Below are 27,999 nucleotides of genomic sequence, written 5' to 3' on the forward strand. Positions count from 1 at the left end.
GGGTAAGTATTTTTAAAGGGTGAAAGAAGTGATTTTGAGCCTGGAGCTCTGGGGAAGGGGTGGGGGCTAAGGCCCAGGAAGGGGAGTGCTCTTGAATTTGAAAGTGTCCAGCTCCGCAGGACCAGCCTGCAGCCTCGCTGAGAACTGATTCAGCTAAACAAAGCCAGGGAGGGGGGACTTGTCGGCTCATTGCCCCAAGGGTAACCATTAATCCTTCCCTGGGGGGGAAATCTAGGGGCTGGTGCCCTGAAGGGCAGATTCTGGGCAGAATGGAGGAACACACAGAGGCAGGCTCAGCACCAGGGCTGGGGGAACAGAGGGCCCTAATTGACAACCCTGCCGACATCCTGGTCATTGCGGCTTATTTCCTGCTGGTCATTGGTGTCGGCTTGTGGGTGAGAAGTTGGGGGATGCTGCTGGGGGCCCGCTTTTGGAGCCTGGGGGAAAAGTCTCGGACAGTCCTGATGTGTGGTAGGGGAAGGATGCCTGGATCTTTGAGGGAAAAACCCGGGGTGGGGGGCAAGTAAGTTTTTTGCTAGCCCCAGGGTGGCCCAGCCCACACTCAGGCATGCCTTGTCTGTCCACCTTTGGATTGGACTAGTTGAGGGGTTGGTGGATCTCCATCGGGACAGCATTCTAAATGAGATCTCTTCTACATAATGGCTGGCTGACCAGAAGCCCAAATCCAGGGTCCCCAGGAAAGTGCGGCTGAATGCAGCCACACTCAGGCTTGGGGAACCGGACCCTAGGTTAGGGTCTGGGTAGATCTGGGTGCCTGGGAAGAGGCTGGGGGTGCAGGTATGAACCGTCAGGGGAGCCGTGCGCTGGTTAATCTTCAGCCTGAAACAAGGCCGAGGAATGTGTTGAGGAGGCTAATGAGGTCCAAAGATGTGCCCCAAACCCAGGCCTCTCCCCACTCCCGTCCCCCAGTCCATGTGCAGAACCAACAGAGGCACCGTTGGCGGCTACTTCCTGGCGGGACGAAGCATGGCGTGGTGGCCGGTGAGAGAGACTGGGCTATGGAGTGGGTGGAGGCCTAAGGGAGCAGCCTGGCTCACCCCAACTTCTGGCCACCCAGGTCGGGGCCTCTCTCTTCGCCAGCAACATCGGCAGTGGCCATTTCGTGGGCCTGGCAGGGACGGGCGCGGCAAGTGGCCTGGCTGTGGCTGGATTTGAGTGGAATGTGAGCGCCCCGTTTTGCCAATAACCCCCACCTCCCCGTGGGAACCCCTGGAAGGGTCACACCTGGAGAGGCTCCAGGTGGGAGAGGTGGGGATGTGAGACCAGAGGTGGGACTTCCCAGCTGTGAGGTGGGGTTGGGCTTCGAGGGAGGCTCACGCAGCCAGCTTGGAGGCAGAGGCATGTGGGAGATACCACGTTCAGGGCAGGGGTAGGCCCTGCTCCTGACTCGCTATTGCTATGTGAGCCTGGACCAGCCACGCCCTCTGTGGCCTTGATTTTACTCCTCTCTGAAGTGGGATGAACAGTCTCAAGGATAGTGAAGTGCTTCTTCTGATGCTCTCTGAATCTGTTGCCTGTGAGGTTCACTAGGCTAAATGAAAGCCCCTTGCAGAAGGGGGCAGGAGACGAAGCTCTGGGACTGAGGCTCACCTTGGAGGGTCAGCAAAATCAGGGCTTTGAGCTCAGGGCTTCCTGGAGGAGGAGGCCTCTGAGCTGAGCCTTGAGGGACAGAAGGTTTGGGTGGGTGGAGAGGAGAGGGAAGGCAGAAGTTGGGGGTCAGCCTGAGGGTTCTGTGCTTGGATTCAGGTGTGTGTGTGTTGTGGGGGACGAGGAGGATAGGGATCATCTTGGGAGGGATGGCCAGGGGTCACGTCCTGGCAGGGCAAGAAGGGCTCTAGTTAAGGGCCCAACAAAGTATCTAGACCTTGTCCCTAATGACCAGGGCCCAGGGACATCTGCATCTGTGTCCTCTGGGCCCCTCCTGCAACCTTGCCTTGGAGTAGCACTTTTCATCAAGAGAAGAAGTTTCCTCAGACCCATCAGGGGCGAGGACGCACTCATGGCAGGATCTCCCACAGGGAGTGACCCTCAGCTGTCGCGCTGTGCCCGCAGGCGCTGTTCGTGGTGCTGCTACTTGGCTGGCTCTTCGTGCCCGTGTACCTGACCGCGGGCGTCATTACGATGCCGCAGTACCTGCGAAAGCGCTTTGGTGGCCGTCGAATCCGCCTCTACTTGTCCGTGCTCTCGCTTTTTCTGTACATCTTCACCAAGATTTCGGTGCGCATGCGCGGGGAGCCGGTCGGGACCCTGGTAGGGTGGGATCACCCAGTGGAGGTCTCTGGAAAGCCCTGGATGGGGCGGGACCAAGGAGCAATGGCTATAAGAACCGTGATGGAGGCAGGGCCTGGAAGGAATAGGCTTCTGGGGCGACAACCATAGTGAGAGGTATCTGGGAAGACCAGGGCATCAAAAAACGAGGGAACCTTTGAGGTGTGGCCACATAGGGTCGTGATCTGGGTAGGAAGTGGACCTGGGTCCCCACCCTGGCCCCTGTGTCCTGACCTGTGCGCTTGCTCCTCCCCCCAAGGTGGATATGTTCTCCGGGGCAGTATTCATTCAACAGGCTCTGGGCTGGAATATCTATGCCTCCGTCATCGCGCTTCTGGGCATCACCATGATCTACACTGTGACAGGTGGCAGGTGGCAGGTGGCAGGGGCTTAGAGAAGGGAGCGTGGATCTGTGGGCGGGGCTTAGGGGAGTCACCAAAGGAAAGCGGGCTGGAGAAGTTCTTAAGTGCCATGTGATCCAAGCAGGAGAAGGACCTAAATCTTTGGAAAGCAAACTACTCCCCCCCTCCACGTTCCTTGGATTTGGTCTGGAAGTTCAGAGATCTGAGCCCGTCCTGGGCCTGGGCAAAAAGGAAGATTTAACAGCTCTTGAACACCTGGGAAGGGAGAGCCGACTTGGCCAGACTCTAAAGTTCACCAAACCCTGTGCAGGTTGGAGGATTCTGGGGTGGTGCCCGAGGCCTGACGCTGGAGCAGCGTGGGTGGGGCCTGGTACCAAGGCCGGCTTGAGGGGCCCGTCCCTTCGAATGGGATGAGAATCGGACCTTAGAGAATCACCTCCTCCTATCACACAGAAGAGAAAACTGGGGCTGAGGGGAGGGCCTGTAGTGGAAGTCCTGCACGTGGGCACCTGGCATTAGTGGAGCCTAAAACTCAGCCCCACTGTGCTCACGCAGCCCTGCCTCCTGATGCCGGAGTGCGTGAGCCCAGGGAATGGGCCATCCTTTTGAAATTTGCCCTCCAGGAAAGGGGAGCCCTTTTCCAATTCGCACAAAGACACTGTATGTACTAGTGGCAGCCTGTCTGGGCTGTCTCCACTGACCCAGGCCATTGCAGGAGGGCTGGCAGCGCTGATGTACACGGATACGGTGCAGACCTTCGTCATTCTCGCGGGGGCCTTCGTCCTCATGGGTTACGGTACGGGCTCAGCCGATGGGGGAGGGGCGCAGAGGTCACAGTTCGCAGATCTCTCCACCTGGGAGCAGGGACATCGCGCGTCTGCGGCATGTGGGTCCTAGGGAGGGCCTTGTCGCGGGCACCATGTCCCCTAACTGCTTTGCCCTCACAGCCTTCCACGAGGTGGGCGGGTATACGGGGCTTTTCGACAAATACCTGGGGGCAATGACGTCCCTGACGGTGTCCGAGGATCCGGCGGTGGGCAACATCTCCAGCTCCTGCTATCTACCCCGGCCCGACTCCTACCATCTGCTCCGGGACCCTGTGACGGGGGACCTGCCGTGGCCTGCGCTGCTTCTGGGGCTTACCATTGTCTCAAGCTGGTACTGGTGCAGCGACCAGGTGCGGGGTCAGGGCCTGCGCGGCGAGCGAGGCTGGGGCAGAACTGGAACCGCGGTGGGCGGAGCTGAGATGGGTGGAACCTGAACCCATCTGGGAAGCCAGGTGGAAGGCGTGGTCCGAGGGAGCGGGAAGCCCGCCAGTTAGAGCTAAACCAGATGGAGCCGGATCCGAGTCAGGGTCTGCGCTTGGAGCTGAATTGCCCGCTTCGATGGGCCAGCCGCGGGGTCTGGATTTGAGCGGCGAGTTGAGGCAAGGCGGGAGGGGCGGGTACCCGGGACTGGACGCAGGTAGTTGAACGCCCCTCGCCGCAGGTCATAGTGCAGCGCTGTCTGGCTGGGAAAAACCTGACCCACATCAAGGCGGGCTGCATCCTGTGCGGCTACTTGAAGCTGATGCCCATGTTCCTCATGGTCATGCCGGGCATGATCAGCCGCATTCTTTACCCGGGTAACGTCTGCAACCCCGCCCCGACCGAGAGTCCTGTGCCCCATCCAGCCCCTTTCTTGTGCAAAGATACGGGTGCCTGTCTCCCATTTCCGTTCCCGTCCTAAGATCTGGGCCACCCAGTCCCACCTCCCTCCCGGGGGGCCCATGTCTCCTCCACTGGGATTCCCCGTCCCCACTTCTGGGATCCGAAGGTTCAGACCCGGTGCCGCCATAGCCGCGTCGTGCCCTTCCCCGCAGACGAGGTGGCGTGCGTGGTGCCAGAGGTGTGCAAGCGCGTGTGTGGCACCGAGGTGGGGTGCTCCAACATCGCCTACCCGCGGCTTGTCGTGAAGCTCATGCCCAACGGTGAGGGCGGGCCCCCAGGTTGCCCCGCTGCCCACAGGCGCCAGTGGGAGGAGTCACCCCTCGCCCAGCCCGCACCCTCCCGGGACCCCCTCGTGGCCCCAGACTCACGGCTCCGTCGGCCCGCAGGTCTGCGCGGACTCATGCTGGCGGTCATGCTGGCCGCGCTCATGTCCTCGCTGGCCTCGATCTTTAACAGCAGCAGCACGCTTTTCACCATGGACATCTACACGCGCCTGCGGCCCCGCGCGGGCGACCGCGAGTTGCTGCTAGTAGGACGGTGGGCCTGGGTTTTCCATCTCCTGCCCCACGAATCAGCCCCGGGTGCGGGCAGGGAGCACTCGTAGGGACAGGGGGAGACGGGGTCCTGGGTGAAACCACCTGATGGCCGTCCACCGCAGGCTCTGGGTGGTGTTCATCGTGGCCGTGTCGGTGGCCTGGCTTCCCGTAGTGCAGGCGGCGCAGGGCGGGCAGCTCTTTGATTACATCCAGTCGGTCTCCAGCTACCTGGCGCCGCCGGTGTCGGCCGTCTTCGTGCTGGCGCTCTTCGTGCCCCGCGTCAATGAGAAGGTGAGTGTGTGTGCTCATTGGGAGCTCGGGGCCGGACTTGGAAACCCGAGGCTGATGCGCTCTCTGGCCTCGCAGGGCGCCTTCTGGGGACTGATCGGGGGCCTGCTGATGGGTCTGGCACGCCTGGTTCCCGAGTTCTCCTTTGGCTCGGGCAGCTGCGTGCGCCCCTCGGCGTGCCCCGCGCTCCTCTGCCGCGTGCACTACCTCTACTTCGCCATCGTGCTCTTCATCTGCTCCGGCCTCCTCACCCTCGTGGTCTCGCTGTGCACACCGCCCATCCCGCGCAAGCACGTAAGTGCGGGCCTCTGGACCGGGCAACAAACGTGGGCCGCTGCGGGCCCTCTCCACCAGCAGTCGGCCAGCCTGCTTCCCAGAACTCCCAGTGGGTAGCACCTGAATTTCTATACCGAGGCTTGGTGAGGGCAGGCTGAGAGTCCAGTCTGAAGCTTCATTTGCAAAGCAAGTACAATGTTTTTATTTAAATCACATTTATTTGAGGTGCTTTGGAGGTGGCTTGAAGAAGACTGTAGGGGAGGTTAAAGCCCCCCAGAGTCTCGGCCTGATTGGTGGGGGAGAGGGACAGAGTACTACCCTGAAAGCCCCAACAGGGTTTGGTCTTGTGCTGTGGCAAGGCAGGTGGCCCAGGGCAGAGCTGACTGGGGGAAGGACAAAAGAAGTGGGCCCAGAAGGATGGGCAGGAACCCACAGGTGGAGAAGGGGAAAGGCAGCAGGAGGGAACCCTGTGAGCAAACACCCACAGGAAGGAACACTGTTAGCAGGGCTGTAAGACTAAAGTACTACAATCGTGAGTGTAGACAGGGTGATGAAGCAGAGGGCTGAGCAGGGCCAAGAGCTTTAAACACCCAGCTGAGGAGCTTGGGTTTAGCCTGAGGGCAAAGGGCAGCCATGCAAGGTCATCCTGGAGTGAGCCTGGGCGGGTGTGCAGGCTGGACAGAGGGAGGTGAGGGAGTGCCGGTGTGGATGGGGGACCTCCAGGTTCGGGGTGGGGGAACAGCACTCCCACTTGGTCCCTGCTCCCACCCTTCCCCAGCTCCACCGCCTGGTTTTCAGTCTCCGGTACAGCAAGGAGGAGCGCGAGGACCTGGATGCTGAGGAGCTAGAAGGTCCAGCCTCAGCCCCTGTACAGAACGGGCGCCCGGAGCACGCGGTGGAGATGGAGGGTAAGGCACTGCCCGGGGAGTTGGGGTGGGGGAGCTGGGGGGCAGACTAACTGTGCGGCTGCCATTTCTCCCAGAGCCCCCGCCCCCAGCTCCAGGCCGGTTCCGCCAGTGCCTGCTCTGGTTCTGTGGAATGAGCAGGGGTGGGGCAGGCAGTCCCCCACGCCCTACCCAGGAGGAGATGGCTGCCGCAGCCAGGCGACTGGAGGACATCAGTGAGGACCCAAGCTGGGCCCGAGTCGTCAACCTCAATGCCCTGCTCATGATGGCCGTGGCCACGTTCCTCTGGGGCTTTTATGCCTGAGGTCAACTGTGTCGGCTGCCATGAGCCACAGCCTTGCAGCAAGTGGGGGTGGGGAGCCTGCAGTGGTGAGAAGGGCCTGGGGCAGGAGAGTGCGGGGGAAGGCCCTGATAGGCCTTCTCTCCACCTTGTCTCTGCCTGGGGCCCAGTCCATCTGATTGGTAGTCACTTTCTTGGCCAAATGGCCACATCGGTGCCCCTAAGCAAAAATAAAGCTGCCTTTCCCAGGTCCTGCTGTGACCGAAGTGTCCTTGCTCCAGGCTCCTGTCCTGGGACCTGGGCCTCTGGCTGGGCTGCTCACAAGAGCTTCTTTTCTGGACACAGGAGCCATGTGGCCCTCCACTCATCCACCTCTAGCTGGTGATTTTCAGTCCTCCAGCCCGCATCCTGCAGTCCTGGGGATAGCACATAGGGATACTGCTGGGGAGGAGACTCTGGGCTGACCCTGGGGAGAGGGCATAGGGATACTGCTGGGGAGGAGACTCTGGGCTGACCCTGGGGAGGGGGCATAGGGATACTGCTGGGGAGGAGACTCTGGGCTGACCCTGGGGAGGGGGCATAGGGATACTGCTGGGGAGGAGACTCTGGGCTGACCCTGGGGAGGGGGCATAGGGATACTGCTGGGGAGGAGACTCTGGGCTGACCCTGGGGAGGGGGAAGGAGCAGCACGGGCTGGGTGTACTGCTCAGGTTCCCCTTGCCTCTGCTGGGTAATCTCTGGCATAAAATGAGCCTAAAACCTCATCTGGTTGTAGCAAAAATTAATTGAGCAGCACATGAAAAAGGACCAGAATGGAGTAGGTGCTAAATGAAAGAGCATCATCAGTAATTTGTGAGCCTTACCCCACCCCCCGCCCACCATTCTCCAATGCCAACTGGGATTCATAGTCTGTCAACACTGACAGCGCCTCAGAGACCATCCTACCCTCCCCATCCTGCAGACAGGGAAACTGAGGTCCAGACTTGCGATCACAGAGAGAAACCCAGGTCTTCCACCCTCTAGGTCAAGGGGTGGGGATGGGGGTAGGCAGGGCCTCTGGGAGAAGGCCTAGGAGCCATGAAGCAGAAGGATATTACCTTTCAAGAACTTTGGAAATAGCTTGTCCAACACTTGGTGGGTCTCTCTGACGATGACGCAGCTCTCTTTCTCAGGACCTGGAGTGGGGTGAAGAACCAGAAGCTCTTGGGTTCCCCAAGCCGAACAGGGTCCTTCCTCTCTCCACCCCGCTTTGAGTCAGAAGCAGCCTAGATTGTGAGGCGCTTACCAGCCCGTACTCGGTTCCTCAGTCCCTCCAGCTCTCCTGGGAGGGGTCCATCTCCCTGCAGGGCTCCAAGCACCAGTCCGTGAGTGGCAGCCCTCAGAATGGTCTCAGGGCCTGCCATCTGGCTCAGGACAGCCTGTACCTGGTCTGGAGAGACCCAGGGACAGACTGGTACCAGGGAAGGGCCACGTCCCCAAACACTCTCAAGCCTACCAGCCTGCTTCATCCCTGTCTGGCCCAAAGGCCTTGGCCTGGCATGAAAGGCCATCTCTCACCCTTTCCTTTCCAACTTCATCTCATGTTGCTCCCCAGTGCTCCGGCCAAGTAATTTCCAAGATACAACTTCAGAGCAGCTCCCTGAGGTGGGTTTATTTTGCACGTCTTTAATGGCTAGTGAGAATAAGCAGCTTTTAACACACGACCAGCAGACCAGTAAACTTTAGTACATGTTTCCTCAAGAGGTGACACCGGATAGGAGAGGAAAGTGGCTCCTCAGGGATAACCAAAGGTCTTAACCCTATCTGAGTGTGCTACAATGTACACAGTGCTTTTACATAGTCACCTTATTTGATCCTCATGGAAACCCTGCAGCTAATAAGGCAGGTATTGTTAGCGCCATTTTACAGAGCGGTAAAGGGAACTTTACTGGGGCATGTAGCTACAAGCTGAATGCATCAGTCTTAGTCTAGAGCTCCCTTCAGGACACTAGGCAGACTCCAAACTGTCCAGCGCGTGTCCAGGGCTTGGGGCCCCGGGGCTGGAGGAATGAGAGGCTGAGCCCGGGAGGGTGAGTCGGAAGCTGGGGGAACGCGGCACACTTACTTTGTGACCGGTCCCAGCGAAGGAGGTAGGGTTCTTGGTGCCCCTCAACCAGCTTTTGCAGCTCAAAGACACTGAAGGAGAGAAGAGCGTGCAGTGGGGGAGGAGAAGACAAAGGCAGCAGTGACCACCCAGTCAACTGCAGAGCCACCTAACTGTTAACCCTAACTGTCCTGCACCTCCTTGCCATCCATCCCTCAGCCGTTACCCCTCCCCCACATCAACCCTTCCTTTCTTCCTGCATCCAACAAATATAAGATCCCTTATATCTACTTCATGTTATACACCTGCTGCCCTCAAGCACCCACACTGACCCCCAAGTCTGTTCGGTGGAAACAGAGAACCAGAGAGGTGGGGCTTGGTTGGGGGAGGCCAGTGCATGGTCAGAACAGGGAGCCCGTGTGGGGAGGGGGTGACCGTGGTGATGGGTGGGAGACGCTGGGCCACTCACCTGGAAGTCACACGGTGTAGGGGGACCCCCAGGGATAGAGACAGAGATGGCCAGAAACCTGTGGGAAGCTGGAGTCAGGAGGCCCAGGCAGGGGGAGACATAGGAAACTTGAAACCGAGGGGCTGGCTCACCTGTCCACAGCGGCTCCATCTGATTGGCTGCAGCGGGGCCAAGTACCTCTCCCCGCTGAAGGAAGTGCTTCAGGACCAGCCAGAGCCGGCCTTCGTTCAAGGTCTCTATGACAAGGGCCCGGACTGCCCGGTAGTTGGCATAGATGTGGAGGGCAGTGAGGAGAAAGAAGCAGCCAAGGCTTAAGCTGGGGTGACAGAGTGAGGTGGTCAACAGGAGCAGAGGCCCAGCGGGGCGCCTCCTCGCTGCCCCTGGTCCCGGCTTACCTAGGGCAATCTGACACCAGGGGAAGCATCAAGAGGCTGACCAGGAGCCCTGCCAGGCTTACCAGCGTCTCCTGGAAAATGGCAGAGGGGATGGGAGCTGGAGGGCTCCCCTCCAGGCCAGAAGGAATACCCCTGAGTGCCTTTCACCACACCCCTCCCTGCCCCAGACACTCCCTACACTGATAAGGGTGCCTAGGAAACTTTTAACGTTTTTGATGAGTGAGCTGTCATTTAAGACACCAGCTGCTTCTCTGCCCAGGTAGGTGCAATGCCCTTGGAATGCCTGTGGAACGTGCCTTCTTTGTTTTGCAAGAGTCAAAGTGTAGCCCTACACTCAGGCAAGTAAATGTCCACAGATTAAAACTACTTTATTTGGTGGTTTTAAAAAAAAAAAAAAAAGGGAATTCCCTGGCAGTCCTGTGGTTAGGACTCCGCACTTCCACTGCAGGGGGCGTGGGTTCGATCCCCGGTCAGGGAACTAAGATCCTGCAAACCATGCAGCGTGGCCAGAACAAACAAAAAACCCCGAAAAACAGAAAAAAAGGTCCATCCGCCCAGTAACCAGCAGATGCTTTTTGCAAAGGGGTCAAGGAACCACCCAGGAAGAAAAGCACAAGATCCAAACTTCCCTTGAGAATCAACATTATCAGACCCTCTGATGGTCTGAGATGGCCCGACTGAGCTTACCCCAGGGGAAAAGACCCCTGGCCACCGCCCCCCAACTCATCATGAGAGAGGAGGAGTCTGGACTGGTGTCCCTGACTACGGGGTTCCCGGGGAGAGTTGGTTCTGGCACAGAGGGGGCCTGAGACTGCAGCTCTTCTTACCCAGTCGTCCTGGCAAAGGGACGGGCCGTGGAAATAAAGGCTGTGGGTGTGACAGTAAACTGGGGATCAGGGGCCTTGGAGCTCAGGGGCAGAGGGACCTCCCCTCCCCCCAGGTGGGAACAGTCATTTCCAGCAGCCACATCAACTGGCAGCAAAGCAACAACAGCAGAAAGCAGGGGCTGAGTCTGGGGCTGAGCACGCGTCTCGTTGCCCCACTGATGTTACTGCCTCCGTGAACTGAGGAAGCCCTGGGGCCTGGGAAAATGCATCTGGGGGTGGAAGGGGCTGGGGGTTAGAAAGAGGGCAGGTGAGACAGCAGGCACGGGGCTGGTTGTACTTATTTCCCCTCCCTAACAACCTGTGGAAGTGATAATGGGGAAGAACTCATCCAACCATTTCCGGGGAGAAGGGATGTGTCCAAAGGGACCCAGGGAGACTCAACCATTCGGTGCCTTTTTCCCCCTCATCTGTAGAGTGGCAACAATGAACAGCCCTGCACAAGACCACTGTAAGGGTTTAACGAGTTCATCCACATGAAATAGTTGGCACATGGCTAATGTTTAAAAAACATTAGCTTGTGTTAATATTATTGAAAGGAGTTAGTCAATTTTTTAAATGAAATTCTATTTAATAAAACAATATAAGAGAAGGCCAGAAAGTAGGACTGGAGAGAACAGAGGTTTCTAAATTGCTTCAGTGTCAAAGAAAACCATCACACTTGTGACCACCCTGGGCCTCACCTTCCCCATCTGTAAAAGAGATATAATAACAGTATCCACCTTAGAGGGTTGGTGTGAGAGGTAAACGATGCAGTGCACATAGGCACTTAGCACCGGGGTACGGAGGGAGGCGATACCTGAAGGGTTCAGCCTAAGGGTGCCTCCACCTCCACTTCAGGCTCCTTTGGTCAGGTGAGGGCTGGGCCGGAAGGGCTTCGCTAGACTGCCCAGTGGAGGCCTCTGCAGTGACTCCGGCCTCCTCACATGCCAGGCGCTTTAACGTGTGGGGCCTCATGGGGTCAGAACATGCACCTCCCAGGGTGGGGCTCTGCCTAGAGAGGGTGAGGTCCAGGGCAAGGGGTCCCTCTTGGCCTCAAGGGCAGCAGGCAGGGGCTGAGATGACCAGCTCGGACTTGTTGCCGCCAGAGCCCGAGCCCGAGCCCTCACACCGATTACCTATCCTAAGAGTCAGAGCAGGGAGAAGCTACATTTCCTCCCGCCTGTCTCCCACCCCGCCCCGTAGGAGCACTCAGGTGCTTCTCTTCATATGCCCAAATCGTGGCTTGGTCTGATGTCTGATCCCCTCCGGTACATCCGCGCACCCCCCACCATCCCTCCAATTCTGGCTGCTCACCTGGCTGCCGTCCTTGGCTGACACGTCGGCCATGTTGTTTCTCCGGGCCTGATGCATGGTCAGTGCGGCCCGAGTGGCCCCACCAGCCACGCCCACAATGCACTGGGTTGGGAAAGGGAAGAGTGAAAGTCAGAGTGGCCATAACCTAATGCAACACAGGAGTTTCTGTGGGTGAGCCAAACAAATGGCTCAAACCAGTTTAAGAAAACTGGGCCTCAGGCCACCCCGCAGCAAAATCCTGAATGCCGTCCTTGGTCTCCTGTTCTCACGCCGCATTTCCACTAGGCCCACCTCCCCTGTCTTGCTCCAGGAGAAAACTGAAGGTCTGCCTGTCACACCACCCTGTGGACCCAGCCCCAAGGAAACTCACTTTCTCCCCGCAAGGTGGAGGCCCACAGACCATTCTTAGCCCAGAACCTCCCCAGCCTCCAACTTCTGCTTTGGCTGCACCCTCCCCCTTGCAGAGCCAAGTCTGGTTTCCAACTTGGTGCTTACATTCTGCCTGCCTGGAACTAACTCCACTCTCTTCCTGCCCCAGTCGAGGCCTAGCCAAGCCTTCCAGGCCAGTTCCAAACCCACACCAGTGGCCCTGACCTCCTAGGGCTCTCCCTCTGAGATGGGAGAGCTCATCGATTAGGGTCACTGACTTCGTTCATGTTTATCAAATCTCTTTTAGATGTCAGATACAGATTTAGGTGCTGTGAGAGACTTCAATACAACCCCTGCCCTCATGAAGCTTAAAAATCATCAGATGGTAAACAAATAAACAAGTTGTTACATAGGCAGTGTTTGTTTGAAGGTAAGAGGAATGTGGATCAAAATGAGGCTGGAGTTATGGGCGGGGACCTGATCACATAGAACTTACCAAGCCTTGTAAGGTCTTTATACCAAGAGCAACGGGCACAGGGAAGTGACCTGATTTGATTTCCACTCTGATAAGGACTATAGGGTTGCTCTGAGAAGGACTGAAGAGGGGTGAGAATAGACGCAGGGAGATGACGTAGGAAATAACTGTGCTTTTTCAGCAGCAAGGAATCACCAGGTGACATGGTGATGGAGGCGTGAAAGGACTGGAGAGATTTAAGAGTGCAAATAACAGACGTGAATGGAGGTTTAGCTGAGGGTGACAGGTAAAGGGGGAGGAGATGAAGGCATGGGTGACAACCAGGCTTCTGGTTGGTGCACCTCAGGGATGGAGGTGCTGGAACTCCAGGGAGGGGCAGGAAGGTGGGGAAGGGGAAGTTCATGGCCCTGTTCGAGTCCCTTATTCGACAGATGAAGAGACCGAGGCCCGCAAGGCGGAGCTTAGTGCAGAATTTAGGCAGAGGTCACAATCCTTGGTTTCTCTGTGGTCGCCTGCCCTGGAGGGGGAGGGGGTGCTCACGGCCTTTAGCGCCTGGGCCAGGGAAGCTCAGTGGCCTCCACCACAAAGAACTGTTCCTAAAATCCTAAATATCAGTAGTGCCCAGCAGAGAAACACAAGTGATTCTGAACAGATGGATGGGCCTTTAAGATGGGTCTTACATATCTTCTTAAGACTCTTTACTCTGTGCCAGGTACTTAACTCTGTGGGGAAGACAGGCTGAGCTCTTTACCGAACCTTGCTAGGCCTGTTTCCTCATCTGGATGAGGCCAACTTGAAGGAACCCTGAGGGTGAGCAGCATGGCGGAGAAGAGCTTGGATTCAGCCCAATCACCCTTCAGCCTTGCTCTCCGGTCTGTGCTGTCTTGCCACTGGACCTTGACCTGCACTGTTCTTTCTGCTCAGAATGCCCACGCTGTACCTCACACTCATACTTCAGAACCCAGCTCCAGGGAAGATCTTCCTACATCCCTGGACCAGGCCAGATTCCCTGATGAACCCTCCTGCAGCCCCTACACTTCTCATCTGGAATACCTATAGCTATCACTTGATAAATATTTAATTATGTGTGGCTTTCTTTCAAAGATGGGAGGGCCTGTATTTTGTGCCGAACATGCAGTAGGCACCCTAAATATTTTACTGAAAGAATGAAAGGTAGCCAGGGAGCTGGTCCCAAGATGTTGACACTGGACCACCCGTACTCTCTTTCAGCTCAGAGCTCCCTCACCAGTCCCGTGGCTCCAGACACTGCCTTAGACTGACTCTCTGAGGCTCTAGAGGCTGTCTGGCTGGAGGAGGATCAGAATACATGGCTGAGTCCCAGAAGAAACATCTGAACTTCTTCACTCTTCTAGAAATGCCTTGAACACTGGGTCCAGGCTGGGATCCCCTGTGGGCCCCGAGTGAGCCTGCACACAGCACCACCAGGGCAGGCATCTTGGGTCCAGGGGTGCCCCAGAGGTGGGTACCTTGGCCAGGTTGCTGATGCAGATGGTCATGGTGAAACAGATGGGGAATATGGGAGCCATAATCTCGAGGAACATGGCTACATCATTGAGGATGTCGGCAAAAAGCCTGGGGGAAGGGATAAGAGGTCAGAGGTCAGAGACCTTCATACTAGAAGACTCCCCTCCCCTCAGTTCCAGCCCCTTCTCACCTCCACTGCTTGGCATTACAGTCCATTTTGCTCCTGTGGGGGAGGAGAGGTTGGTTTGCAATTTGGATTTAAGGAGAAAACACAGCCTGTGGGCAGTGCAGGCCATTCCTATGCCTTGGAAAGGTCCGAAGGGCTCAGGAAAACCCACACCCCAGCCAGACATCTGTCCCCACACCCTGTCACTGCTGCCTGAAATGCCACCATTAGCTGGGAGGACCTTCAGTGGTCACTCATATTTCCCCGTTACTAACCCATGAGGCACCAAAGGAAAAAGCTGACTGCCTTGTGGCTGCTCCCCACCCTCGGGTCCTCCTGGGAGAAAGGCCATCCTTGGGGTCCTCTGCCAACTCCCCTCCTCTTCCTTCTGCTTCATAGAAGGTACCCAGCAAGAAGTCCACATATTCTATAAACAATACATTCAGTGTAAACACTATCCTGCATGTTATAGACAACTAGCCCAGAGAGGGATATGACTTCCCTCGGATCAGATGGGAGTGGGGGGAAAAGGCCGAAAGAGCCAGGCTCTGACATCCAGCCTAGGATATCTCTATTACACGATGCCGCAGATGGTTCCCTCCTCTGCAGGCCGAGTGACACCCTGGCCCTTGCACAAACCCCCAGGGACTACTTCTCCAAGATCCCAGTGGCAGGAGATGCTGCAGTCCCCTGCCCAGCTCAGAATTTGCAGCATTAGCCCTGACCCTTAACTTGAAATCTCCTAGCGGGAAAGGGAGCATTCCTGGACGGGGCATGGGACACACATGGGGAACTCCTGATGGAGCGAATATATGGCAAAGGCAGGACTAGAACACGTGGGCCTGGTCTTGGGCTCTGCCTGATGCCACAGAAAGACCACAGGCTTTAGGTTCAAATCCCATCCCACCAGTTACAAGCTGTGTGACGTGGTCTGCTTCACATCTGGAAAAGGTACACATTCAATCCTACTCTACACAGTTATTATAAGGACTGGAGAGGATACACAGAGAGCTGGTGAGGCCCAGTTAGGGTTAGTAATTGCAGTTGGTGTTTACTGAACACTTATTATGTGCTAAGCACTTTACGTAGTTCACTGCACCTTACAACCACGACTGATGGCAGATACTAACTCACTCCTGAGGTCACCCAGTAGTGACTCAAGGAGGAAGCAGGCAGCACGACACCCTCAATCCCTTCTAGATAAATGGTGATGTGGATCCCACGTCGGACAGGGAGCCTGATAACCTACCCAAGCCCACTCCCCACTCATCTTAGCAAAGTCCAACCAAGTATCTAAGCCGCCACAGTAGCCTCTGGAGTAAAGGTATTCCTTCCGGGCTAAGCACTGTCCCATCCAAGCTTGTCTTTAACAAGCCAGCAGAGGATGCTCAGAGCCTGTGGCTCCCTGTGCTTTTCCATGATGGGCAGCAGAGGGGCAAATCGGTGCTCTTGAAGGCAGATCTCATCCTGGCAATGGCTCTGTGGCTTCACTGCTTGGTGACCCCGGGCAAGTCACCTGTACTGGGTACTCACTAAAGACTCCTTAGCTCTGATATACCTGCTAAATCTCCCCGCCCCTGGAGACTGGTAGGAAAGAGGGGGAGCTGAAAATACAGCCAGGGCTGAGAAAGACATGACTCCTGTCTAGGGAGAGTGGCTAGAAGTCTGCAGATCGGGAAGAAAAACTCACCCCATCCACCAGGCAAAGATGATGCGGCCCAGCATGCCAGTTGAATCTGAGGGAGAGAGGCATCGGTAAGGAACAAGCAAGAGCCTTGGGGGCTGTAGGGCCTGGCAGAGCCTGGCACTGAGACGGCTTTCCATCTTGGATCGCTGCCCTTGGAAGCTCAGTCTGGTATAAGTTCTAGACAGACGTAGCTGCATTATGGGGTCAGAAGTGCCTAGACTTAGCAGTCCCTCAGCATGTACCCCAGAGAACTAGGTACCCATGCACACCAAGAGACAAGGACCAGGAATATTCTTTGCAGCATTGTTTATAACAGCAAAAACCTGGGAATAATGCAAATGCTCATCAACAGGAGAATGCATAAACAAATTCTGGTACATTTACTCAGGGGCATACTAGACAGCAGTGAAAATCTAATGGACCACAATTACCCACATCGGCATGGATGAATCCTAGTATTATCATCCTGCATGGAAAAATAAGTCATGATGACTACGTACAGCACAGTACACTCTTCATAAAGCTCGAAAACGACTGAGACTAAACAATATACTGTTTGGGTATATATATCTATATGGTAAAACTATTTTTATAAAAAGCAGGAAATTCTGTGTGGAAAGTTCAGAGGTTATTGTTGATATTCTAGCTCTTAGGTTGCGCAGTGGGTTCACAGGTGGTCATCAGAGTATAAATAAGTAAAAAGGATCTGAACTGCAGGCTGGTGACAAGCAAGCTGGGAGTGTGGGGCAGAGGGAGAGGCCTCCTCAGACTAGGGAGAGTCACAGAGGTCTCTGGAATCCACTAGACCTTCACTTGCACAAGTGCTTCTTGGCTACCCACTGCCGTGAGGCCTGGAGCGCACCACAGTGAGCCAGAGTCATGGTTCCAGGCTCAAAAGCCAGTGTAAAAGCAGACAGCAGCCACTACGAAAAACACTGATTTAGACCAAGGGTCAGTTAACGGTGGTCTGTGGGCTTCTTCACCGTTTTTGTAAATAGTTTTACTGGAACACAGCTGTGCCATTTGTTTCCAGACTGTCTATGGCTTTTTTCATAACACGACGGCAAAATCAAGTTGCTGCAAGTGAAACTGTACAGCCTGCAAAGTGTAAAATCTTTACAGTCTGGTCCTTTACACAAAGTTTGCCGACCACTGATTTAGACCCTACCTTATACTGAGAGTAGTACTCATTAAGCCCAGCAGGGGGATCACAAAGAAGGACTGTTCTAGAATCAAACTGAGAAGGCCTCACACTGCGGGCACTGGGAAGGACAGGCAGAGCAGGCAGAGGACCCTTAGCTTGTTTGAGTTTGAGGGAAGAGACCCTTAAGTGGGGGACTGCAAGAAGGAGAACTAGGTTGTGGGTAGGAGGGATGAGAACGTCCCACGACATATAAAGGTGGTGACATGGGCCAGCCTTCCTCATTCTCCTCTTGCCACGGCGGCCATCCTTGGGCATTGACCCCTTCTAGCTAGACATCTTTACCCAGCCTTGGACTTGAAGGAGACCACTAAGCACTCTGGCAGAAACCTGAAATACCCAAGTCTTTCAATCGTCACAACAATTCTACAAGCTTGAGGGATCATCCCCTTTAGATGAAGCAACTGAAGCTCGAGGATTGATAAACGAAAATGGGGCATTTTCAAGAAAATCTGGATTTACAGCTTTCCGAGAAGAACCTGAAGACACGGCAGCACCAGGCCTGCTTCCCCTTACCGCTCCAGTTGGCTGGGGCTGAGTAGCAGCTGCCTCATTCAGAGGCGTGTGTACAACACATTTCCCATCTGGCCTGCTTGGCTTCTCTATTTCTGTCCCCTCTGTCCATGGAAGTTATACTTCCCAGGGTGGGTTTAGAAGCCTCCTCCCGCTGTCACTCACCCACACTCCTCCTTTCAAGTACTTTTAATTCTACACAAAATTTTCATTGTTCAAGATTTTTGTATTGGATCATTTTAGTGACTCTGAACATGGCAAGGTTACTTTTACGGGGTGAGAGCTCACAGGGCCAGACTATTTTTCTTCCCTCCGACTGCACAGTCTTTGCCAATCAGGTATGTATGTCCTTCACACAAGAAAGGGGCCTACTCTATCTTTCATCGGAGGCGGTCGGCAGGGCCCTTGTCAGAATCTGGAGGTTGGCAATAGGATGCAGTGACATACATCCTCCCTATTAGCTGACCAGGAAACTTAATTCCCACCTGCTCCTCTCTGCCTCACTTACAACTGTCCATGCTGTAAGATCTCAAAATTTTGAGTCCTAGTAAGGGATCAACTGTCCATAAATTGTACTCGGCTCCACTCTGAAATCCTAACTGGCCAAAGAGTGGGTGGTTAAGAGTGGGACACAGGAGTCAGTGGGCCTGGGTCCAAATCCTGGCCCTATGTGACCTTAGGCAAGTTACTAAACCTCTCTGTGCCTCAGCTTCCCCCTCTGAAAAAGACACTCATAAAGGCATCTACCTAATATAGCTGCCGCAGAGATTAAGTTACATATTACACGTCAAAACGCCTGGCATACACTCAGCTGGCAAAATATTGGCTGCTAGTAGTATTACTATTGCTAGTTACGACAATTAACATCATGTTCTATTAAGAGATCTGTAACTAAAAGTGACCACATCAAAAAATTCCAAGGGAGTTTCTTATATAAAGCTCTGCATACAAATTTCCCATGTTTGATGGAAACAAGTTTGTAATATCCTTTCTAGTTAAGGGGGTTTCCTTTAATATCAACAACAGGCTTTAAAGTAAGAGGATATTTTTCCACATCTTAAAATGGTCTTATTTTTTTCTTAATAACTTGCCTGAGCTGAAGACATACATAAGCAACATGTTGGTGATAAGACTAGGGTGCTTAGAAATGACATGGAACTACTGACCCAAGCTCCCACTGCATTCCAAACAATTAACCAATAGGAGAGGAATGGAAAAGATCCAAATTAAGCACAGTGCGGTGGTATGAAAATGTACTCTGGAACTAAACCTCCTGGGTTCACATCCGTGACCCTGGGCAAGTTACCGTTCTGTGCCTCAGTTTTCCCATCTATAAAATGGAGATAATGACAATACCCATCTCAGAACTATTGTGGAGACTGAGTCAGGACATTTAAAGACCGGTACACAGTAAGTACTGTTCAGGAACTATTATTATTAAAAGAAGAGACAACTAGGACAAGAGGCACAGATCACCACCACTTCTCCACTGATATGCAGTCTCAGAGAAAGAGCTTCTTTCCAGCAGTGACTCACATTTGGACAGTATGCTCGTCTTCATGGTAAGGGTATAAGCAGGAGCCTCCAGATTCTCCAAAAGGTCCACGGAGGCTCACCAGAGCTGTGGCCAGGCTGATGCCAGGTGCAGAATGAGCCTTACCTTGGGTCTGATTTAAACCTCCACTGGGAACAACAGTGAAAGACAACGGATTGTGGAGAGAGCCATTGGCCCTCCTGATGTGGGCAGTTTCCCTTTTCTTCTCTACTTCACTCTCTAAGTAGCACGGTACCAAACTGTATCTTTTTCTCCCCCCCTTAGTGGTTTTTCAAAAAGCGGTACACATTCAACAGATAGTTACTATAGTTATTATTCATGGCATCATCTGGTATCCCAGAGGATATAAAACGCCTTTTTATTCCTTCCCCGAACCTCCTCTCTGCCACTCAGGACCTATTACAAAACTCTTCTGTCTAGAATTAACTAATTTCCCACACCCAAGGCAGTTGGCAGTTTTATTCAAAAACCAAACTCTTAGGCAGTCCTCCACAGATTAGGAGTAAACGGGAGGGGACGGTTACTTAGGGATCTGGGCTCCAGGATGATTAAGGGACACTGCACAGTACGTATGGGGAACGGAGTGCAGCTACCAAGGCTAGTGGGTGGGATGAGGGTGTTCCCGCCATGGGTTACTAGTCAGTCGTCAATAAAGCCAATACAAATCTTTAAAATTTACTCAGTTGAATTTTGTTTTTTAACGAGGTACAAGGCACTCTTCTAGGAAGTGGGGAGGCTTGGCTCCCGGATCTAATCAGACAGGAATGCATAAATAAACATACTCATCAGAGCCCAGAGCTAGGTGCCAAAAACACTAGGAGAAGGGGAAAGGAGGGCTGGGCTTCCCAGCCGAAGGAAAAAAGTGGACAGAGAAATGGCAGAGCTGAGAGGAGCGATCGGTGAGACTCCAGGGGTCCAGCTCACCTTTCACGAGCCAGGTGGCCGTGGCAGCTGAAACAGAGGCTTTTGCGTTCCCTACCCCTATGCCCAGCAAGACTGCGTGGGTGGCCAGGGAACCCGAGAGGCTGGAAGCAAAGGCCTGGAGAAAAAAAGAAGTGGGGTGAGGAGTGGGCGCAGGAGCATGGAGGTCTAAGACCTGTTATCAGCTCTCCTGGGTGTGTGGCCTGGGACGTGTCACAGCTCGGCTCTGGGCCTCAGTGTCCAAACGGGGAGGGAGAGGTGGCGCGCTGTCTCCCCTGCCCCGGCTACATGTCGCTCCCTTCCCCAGTCGGCCGGGCTGACCTGCACGGAATCCCACAGCTGGTAGGGCAGATAGTCCGGGCTGACGCTATCGGGGAAGCCCTGAGGCAGGAAGACAGCCAGGAGCCGGGAAAGAGGTGGGACGGCCGTCCCGGGAGCCACCCTTTCGCCCCCATCTCTTCCTCCGGGTTTCGTTGTGAAGGCCCCAGAGAACCCCCACCAGCGCCGCCCCCAGGGCTCCCACTGCAGGCTCCCGTCGGCAGCGGCGCGGCAGCCCCGGGCCGTCCCGGAGCCGAACTGCTCGGAGCACAGCAGGGCCTCACTCTTGGCGACATATGCCATCCTGAATTCCTCCCTTTAGTTCCGCGGGCAGAGAAACGTGGCCGGAAGACGCGTCCTGCTCGGCTACGGCAGCTGCAGAGGGGCATTATTCCTTCGCGAAAGGGCCTCCTGCCTCCGCGTACTCTTCCAGACAGTCCAGGAACCAGATGGTTCGTTTCCGACCTCCCGGCCCCGCCTCGACCCCTCGGGGCTGGTCCCGGTCCTGGTTCTTTGTAGCATCTTGTCTGGGGCCGCGGGAGCCCTTTGGCCGCCAAGCCCTGAAGGTACCTGTTTTTGCTGTGACCCCCGACTTACAGTTATGGGGAGAAGGGAAGAGGGCGTCCCTAGGGAATCGTGTTGAGACCCGGTGCGGCCACAGAATTTTTCGCTGTGTGGCTTTGGGCAGTTCAGTGTCCCTCTCTGGTTCTCGGGTGGCTTCTTTGCTGTGAGGCTGGGGCCTGTATTTGCTCCTATTCTTTCCCGGGTACCCAACACATAGTAGGTGCGTAAAAGAGATAATATTTATGAATGAATGCATGCATGATGAGAAGTTGGACCAGATGATCCCTGAGGCCCTGTAAAGGTTCCCTTTTTGTTTGTTTGTGTTTTTGGGGGGGTTTTGTTTTCCTTTTGGGCGTCTCTGGCCCTCCACTAGAAATTTTCAGCCCTTCAGCCTTTCCTGACTGGAAGGGTATTATTTCTGAAAGGATCCTAAGAACTTTTGAGGAGCAAGGAAATCAAGGGATTGTAGTGAATAGTGTCAGCAAATAGGAGAAATAGGCAAGAAGTTCTTCTGTGTTTATTGGGGGAGAGGGTCTATGAAATTGGGGGGAAAGTCTAAAGACAGTGTTTCCCTCCAAACTCACCTCTTTTTCTCTTTCCCTCTCTTCTCTCCCTTTCTCCTTCCCATCTAGTGCAATGTACTGCCTTCAAAATAGAAATTTGCTAAAAGCGTTCTCTTTTCTTCAGAAATAAAATATCCTGGTTCCTTAAGCCCAGCATTCTTGGACCCTCACAGTTTGATTCCCTGCTTGAAACTTCTGATTCTCCCTAACTATCATCTTTCTCTTGGACCTCAGCCTGGAATGCTCTTCCACCTCACCTCACCTTACCTAAAAGCTAGACAGAGTCTCTGAGGCTGAGGTAGACCCAGGGCATTTGATTTTTTGTTTGTTTGTGTGGTTCCTGTGAGAGTGAAAAATTGAAGGGATACAAACGTGTAATATTTTAAATGTTAGCTTCTCTGGGTATATTGAACTGAGACTAACCTCCAGGAATGAATTCCACCAGAGGGCTTTAGTTTGTCACTTAGTATCTGTCACTTAGTTTAGTTTGTCACTTAGTATCTGTCACTTAGTATCTGTGAGACCTTGGGCAAGTTTCTCACCACTCTGTCCTTCAGTTTCCTCACCTGTACAAGGGGAATAATACTAGTACCTACCATATAGGGTTGGGATGAGGATTAAATGAGTCGTATGTGTAAAGCTCTTAAACTATGTTTGGTACATAGTGCATGCTATTTAAGTGTTGACCATTATTTGGAGTTAATGTCAAGTATTCAAATGTGAGGCCCTTTGCTCCACAGGGCCCTCATGACCAGCACTACTCTATGAAATATTGTCCAAACCAGGATTTTTTTTTTTTGGCTGCGCGGCGCAACTTGCGGGATCTTAGTTCCCAGACCAGGGATTGATTGAACCCGGCGCCATGGCAGTGAAAGCACCGAGTCCTAACCACTGGACCGCCAGGGAATTCCCCAAATCAGGATTTTTGAGAGTGTCCTTAAAGGAGGCACCGTTAATAATCACATTGGGCTAACAGACTGGAGCCATCCTGGGCAAACTGAGAAATATGGTCACACTATTTAGCAACCCTCTAGGCTTTACTGACCATCTTTGTCCACACTGACCTCTCCCTGCTCAGAGACCATGGCAACCCTTGTTCACTGTAGAACTTATTTAACGCTTAGCATATGCTTTCTGGAGCCAGTTTGTACTTGCTTTTATTAGGTATCTAAGTCCTGTCTTCCCAAGTGGACTGTAAGTGCCTGACAAGGACTCATACACTTCTTTGCAACCCCAGGGTCCAGATCAGTGGCTTGACAAAGAGATGAAGGATGCTTCCTCTTCCCCTACCCCCTGAGACCTCTTGGCAGCCTGCATTCAGCAGTATAGTAAGCACCAGGCAGAACACTCCAAGCTGCTCATCTCCTTGACTTTATCCTCACTGATCTCCCCACTTCCACAACTACCCGCTTATGGTCTACTCCCTACACAGCTTAAAACTCCCCGGCTCAAAACCTTTCAGCAGCTTCCTGTTACTTTTATGGAAGAGGATTGCAATATTCTCCTCCAAACCCTTCAATGACTTTCCTTCATATTTGAAAATAAAACATGAACTTCTTGTCATGGCCCATGAAGCTCTGTAGATTGGGCCCTGCTCCATCTTTCAGACTTCACCCCTTACGGTTCATCCTCTCACTCCCCCCACTAGAACATAAGCTTCCAGAGAAGAGGAACTTTGTCTTTGGCACTGATGCATTCCCAGGGCCTGGCACAAGGCAGGTGCCAGATACCTATTTGTGGAATGAATGAATGAATTTTCTCAATAACCCTCATAGGTATTATTTCATTCCTCCTTTAAACAGAGGAACTGGGGTTTGCATGTGTGAAGTGACTTCAACAAGGTGACAGAGCTGAAAAGTGGCAAAAGCATTCATTCTCCTATTCATTCAACAGATATTTAGTGAGAAGCTGCTATTCTTCTAGGCCCTGAGGCAGGTGTCCAATTTGAGGCTAATGGTTTCAGAACTATACCATCTTGTTTCTTTCTTTTTTATTTTGTATTCTTGTTAAGTATTATAAAAATAATGGAAGGATACATTCTCACTGTAAAATAATTCAAACAATAATATAGATGGAGAAGGTCAAATTCTCCCTTGACATTTATCCCTCTTTCCATTTTTCAACAAATACCAGTCAATGCCCAGAAGTAAACATTATTTACCATGAGAGAGAGAGAGAGACAGAGACAGAGAGACAGAGAGAGAAATATAATTTTACATTTACTCCCCTCTCCCATACTCGCAGCCTGAGGTAGCCTGCTGTAATTATAGTTCATTTAACATTGTCTTTGAGATCTTTTCCTATCAGCACACATGTAGCTACCTCATTTATTTTAATAGTTGCATGTCATGCCATGGTGTGAATGTGCCATAGTTTCTATAAAGATTCCCCATATTGCTTTTTTCATTATTACAAATAGGTATGATAAATTCCTTGTACAGGCCTTTCTGTACATTGAATATGACTATTTCTTTAAAATGAGTCAAAAGCAGAATTGTTGGGCTGAAGGGTATGTGTATTTTAATTTGAACAAGGATTGTCAAACTATCTCTCTAAAAAGCTTTACCAATTTACACTCCTACTAACAGTATATAAGAATGCTTGTCATAGTCAAGATATGTATTGCCATTATCTAAAAAAGTTCTCTTGGGCACCTGTGCATTTTAATGTCCACTCTTGTATTCTGATCGCAGATAACCCCTAATGTGCTTTCTGGTCACTATAGATTATTTCTGCTTCTTCTAGAATTTCATAGAAGTGGAGTTATACTGTACGTGGTCTTTCATGCTTAGCTTCTTTTGCTCAGCATAATGATTTTGAGATTCTTCCACGTTGTCATGAGTACCATTAGTCTGTTTCTTTTTTTTTTTTTTGCGGTACGCGGGCCTCTCACCGTTGTGGCCTCTCCCATTGCAGAGCACAGGCTCCGGACGCGCGGGCTCCGCAGCCATGGCTCACGGGCCCAGCCACTCCGCGGCATGTGGGATCTTCCCGGACCGGGGCACGAACCTGTGTCCCCTGCATCGGCAGGCGGACTCTCAACCACTGCACCACCAGGGAAGCCCAGTCTGTTTCTTTTTATTGCTGAGTAGTATTCCATTGTATGAATATACCACAGTTTGTATATGCACTCACTGGTTATTGGACATTTGGGTTGTTTCCAGTTTGGGGTTATTATAAATAAAGCTGCTATGAACATTTGCATTTGCATGGAAGTATTTTTGTAGATGTGTATGGACTCCACCTAGGAGTGGAATTGCCAGGTCATGTGGTAAGTGTATGTTGAACTTTATGAGAACTTGCCAAATTGTTTTTTCAGACATTTCATTTTACCCTCCCACTGGCAATGTATGAGATTTCTAGTTGTCCTATATCCTTACCAACACTTAATCAGTCTTTTTAACTTGCAGGAGCTGTAGTGGGTATGTAGTGGTATCACATTATAGCTTTCATCTGCATTTTCCTGATGAAAAATAATGTTGAACATCTCTTCGTGTGCTTATTGGCTATTTGTATATCTTCTTTGTGAAGTGCCAGTTCCAATCTTTTGGCCATTTAAAAAAACTGGGTTGTCTTATTATTGAACTATCAAGAGTTTGTTTTAAATTCTGTATACATTTTTTTTAAAGGGCTTCAAATGCTTGGCTTTTGAAATTATTATTTATTTATTTATTTTATTTTTGGCTGTCTTGGGTCTTCATTTCTGTGCGAGGGCTTTTCTCTAGTTGTGGCAGGCGGGGGGCCACTCTTCATCGCGGTGCGTGGCCTCTCACTATCGCGGCCTCTCTTGTTGCGGAGCACAGGCTCCAGACGCGCAGGCTCAGTAGCTGCGGCTCACGGGCCTAGTTGCTCCGCGGCATGTAGGATCTTCCCAGACCAGGGCTCGAACCCCTGTCCTCTGCATTAGCAGGCAGATTCTCAACCACTGTGCCACCAGGGAAGCCCTGTATACATTTTTTTTTTTGGTCAGGTCGTATTGCAATTATTTCTCCTAGTGGTAACACATACTTTCTACCCTAAATAAATGAAAACACGTTTACACAAAAATCTGTACACAGATATTTATAGCAGCTCTATTCATACTTGCCAATAACTGCAAACAATCCAGATGTCCTCCAGTGAGTCAATGAATAAACAAACTGTAGTGCATCCATACAATGCACGCTTAGCAATGGAAAGGAACAACCCACTGCTACTTGAAACGATTTGGATGGAGCTTAAGGGCATTATTCTGAGTGAAAGAAGCCAGTCTCAAAGGTTAGATGTTGTATGACTCCATCATAAGACATCCTCAAAAACACTGAACTGTAATGATGGGGAACAGATCAGTGGTTGCTAGGATTTAGGGATGAGACTACAAAGGGGTAGCACGAAGGAGTTTTGGGGCAATGGAAATGTTCTGTATCCTGATTGTGGTAGTAGTTACATGAATCTACATATTAAAATGCAAACGTCGTACACCAAAAGAACGTTAATTTGCTGTGTATTAATTAAGATAATGCTATAAACAAAAAAGCAGAGCAACAAGCCATGAGTGTATAGGTGCCTATGAAAACTGGTTTTTGAATGGAGGAAGATGGGACAGGAAATACACACATCTTGCATGCTGGTTACTTTGTCGGGGGAGGGAGCAGAAATGATCCACTTATCAGTGTGAATTTTTATAACGTTTCACTTATTTCAGTTATTATATGGTGATTTTGAAATTTGAAAAAATCTATTAAAAATGGAAAACATTAGGAAAATATTTTAAAAAAAGAAAAGAAGTATTTTTGCTTTGTGAAGTACCCGATGATATGTTAGGGAATAAGACACGTGTCTCCATTCCTGTGGAACTCAGCCTAGTAGAGTCCAGTCCCCCCCATCTTACCGAAGGCTTATCTGCAAAATATGAGTGTTATTGGAATTTGCCTAACAAGAGTTTTCATAAGAATAAATACTTATTATTTTTTTGGCCACGCCATGTGGCTTGCAGGATCTCAGTTTCCTGACCAGGGATTGAACCCAGGTCATGGCAGTGAAAGCCCTGAATCCTAACCACTAGGCCACCAGGGAACTCCCAAGAATAAATACCTTAATACTTGCTTGAAACAGTGGCTGGCACAAATGATGACTGTAATGTTAGCTGCTATTAACATATCACCTATGAATTGGGAGAATAATGGCCACCACTTGTTAGGATGATTTTAAAAGTGCCTTTCTCGTAACAGGGCATCTAACAGTTACTGTTAGTTTCATTAGCGTTTGGAGCCTGGATCCTGGGATGTGGGGGAGAGGGCATGGCTCTATCCCTGGTTTGGTTTTCTGGGTCTCCCCACTTATCTCTTCTCTTGGCTTTGCTATCTTTCTAATTTCAGGGAAGCCTCTCCCTCCTTCCCCTCCCCTGGTTGGCCTATCACCCTCCCTCAGGACCTAAATGCAGGGCGTTTCCCTCTTTGGCTGACACTGGACCCCTTGTCTACATCTAGCTTGGCACAGAGGGACATCCAGACCCTGAAAAGTGTGGGTGAGACGTCTATACATAGCACTGTTGGACCTGACAGTGAGCCAACCTGGGGGGAAATGTGATCTCAGAGCAGGGCACGGTTTGAAAGGTGGTGGAGGGGAGGTGACCCTGCAGGGCCCCAGGGATGCTTAAGGGGAGTGAGGAGACTGGGGGAAATACCCTGGGAGAAAAAGATACTTAAATTCCATCTCTTTCTCTAATCAGGCAGATGGCCCTTCTTCAAACCAATAAGGATCTCATTGCTACAGGAATGAAGGAATTTAACATTCTGCTAAATCAGCAGGTAAGTCTGGTGCTCTGTTTCAGAGGACAGGCCTGGAGCGTTGGGAGGTGGGTGAGGACAGAGAAGGGAGAATAATTTGGAGCTGGGAGGGTAATGGTTGAGTTGATGGAAACAACTAGAGACAGGTAATACAAATCAGAGAAAAGAGGGTGTCAGAGTTTGTGGTTATCCCTGAATCACATGGCCGAGCGTGGTCTCCCTTGCCAAATCCTGACCTCCCCTATCCCAATCCCACCGCCCCCCTCCAGGTCTTCTCTGGTCCTGTTGTCCCTGAAGAAGACATGGTGACTGTGGTGAATGACTGGGTGAACTTCTACATCAGCTATTATAGGCAGCAGATGGTGGGGGAGCAGCAAGAGCAGGACAAGGCTGTGCAGGAGCTTCGGCAAGAGCTGAATACTCTGTCTGCCTCTTTCCTGGACAAATACAGGAACTTCCTGAAGTCCTTGTGAGCGCCCGATCGCAGGCTGCCTTCCTCCTAGCCGGGAGACCCAGGCTTGTCTGAGACCCTTAAATGCTGCCTCTGTGTCTTCAAGGCCTCAGGCTCTGGCCCTTCATGGTATTACTGCACCCTGACACCTCAATAAAGACCAGTACTGGTTTTGGTGGTTTTCCTGGCTC

The 27,999-nt window shown here is 52.3% G+C and overlaps 3 protein-coding genes across 8 annotated transcripts; 2 read left to right on the forward strand and 1 right to left on the reverse strand.

Annotated features, from left to right (window-relative positions):
* Window positions 1-237: 237 nt before the first annotated feature.
* SLC5A2 (solute carrier family 5 member 2) lies at window positions 238-6,895 on the forward strand. Its single transcript, XM_032604276.1, has 14 exons — window positions 238-395; window positions 931-1,002; window positions 1,079-1,183; window positions 2,074-2,238; window positions 2,549-2,654; window positions 3,367-3,447; window positions 3,599-3,828; window positions 4,140-4,275; window positions 4,513-4,620; window positions 4,747-4,897; window positions 5,019-5,187; window positions 5,263-5,478; window positions 6,239-6,368; window positions 6,443-6,895. The coding sequence occupies exons 1-14, from the start codon at window positions 270-272 to the stop codon at window positions 6,667-6,669; spliced, it is 2,022 nt and encodes a 673-aa protein (XP_032460167.1). The 5' UTR covers window positions 238-269; the 3' UTR covers window positions 6,670-6,895.
* Window positions 5,635-20,796, reverse strand: RUSF1 (RUS family member 1). The gene is made up of 13 exons (XM_032604283.1): window positions 20,466-20,796; window positions 20,148-20,262; window positions 15,958-16,003; window positions 14,292-14,324; window positions 14,104-14,209; window positions 11,773-11,874; window positions 9,593-9,663; window positions 9,329-9,513; window positions 9,198-9,255; window positions 8,750-8,820; window positions 7,931-8,074; window positions 7,743-7,820; window positions 5,635-7,061 (listed from the first exon to the last, which is right to left on the reverse strand). Exons 1-13 carry the CDS (start codon window positions 20,763-20,765, stop codon window positions 6,964-6,966), a joined length of 1,407 nt encoding a protein of 468 aa, XP_032460174.1. The 5' UTR covers window positions 20,766-20,796; the 3' UTR covers window positions 5,635-6,963.
* On the forward strand, window positions 20,037-27,996 carry AHSP (alpha hemoglobin stabilizing protein). Of its 6 annotated transcripts, none has more exons than XM_032604289.1 (3): window positions 20,037-20,122; window positions 27,300-27,378; window positions 27,627-27,996. In XM_032604289.1, exons 2-3 carry the CDS (start codon window positions 27,304-27,306, stop codon window positions 27,828-27,830), a joined length of 279 nt encoding a protein of 92 aa, XP_032460180.1. In that variant the 5' UTR covers window positions 20,037-20,122; window positions 27,300-27,303; the 3' UTR covers window positions 27,831-27,996. The 6 variants fall into 6 exon arrangements, with proteins under 6 accessions (XP_032460180.1, XP_032460178.1, XP_032460176.1 ...); XM_032604287.1 differs by lacking the exon at window positions 20,037-20,122 and adding an exon at window positions 20,891-21,028 and having other exon boundaries at window positions 27,627-27,990; XM_032604285.1 differs by lacking the exon at window positions 20,037-20,122 and adding an exon at window positions 27,010-27,091.
* The last annotated feature ends 3 nt before the right edge of the window (window positions 27,997-27,999 follow it).

Source organism: Phocoena sinus, chromosome 15 (assembly GCF_008692025.1).
Source record: "Phocoena sinus isolate mPhoSin1 chromosome 15, mPhoSin1.pri, whole genome shotgun sequence".
NCBI classification, from domain to species: Eukaryota; Metazoa; Chordata; class Mammalia; order Artiodactyla; family Phocoenidae; genus Phocoena; species Phocoena sinus.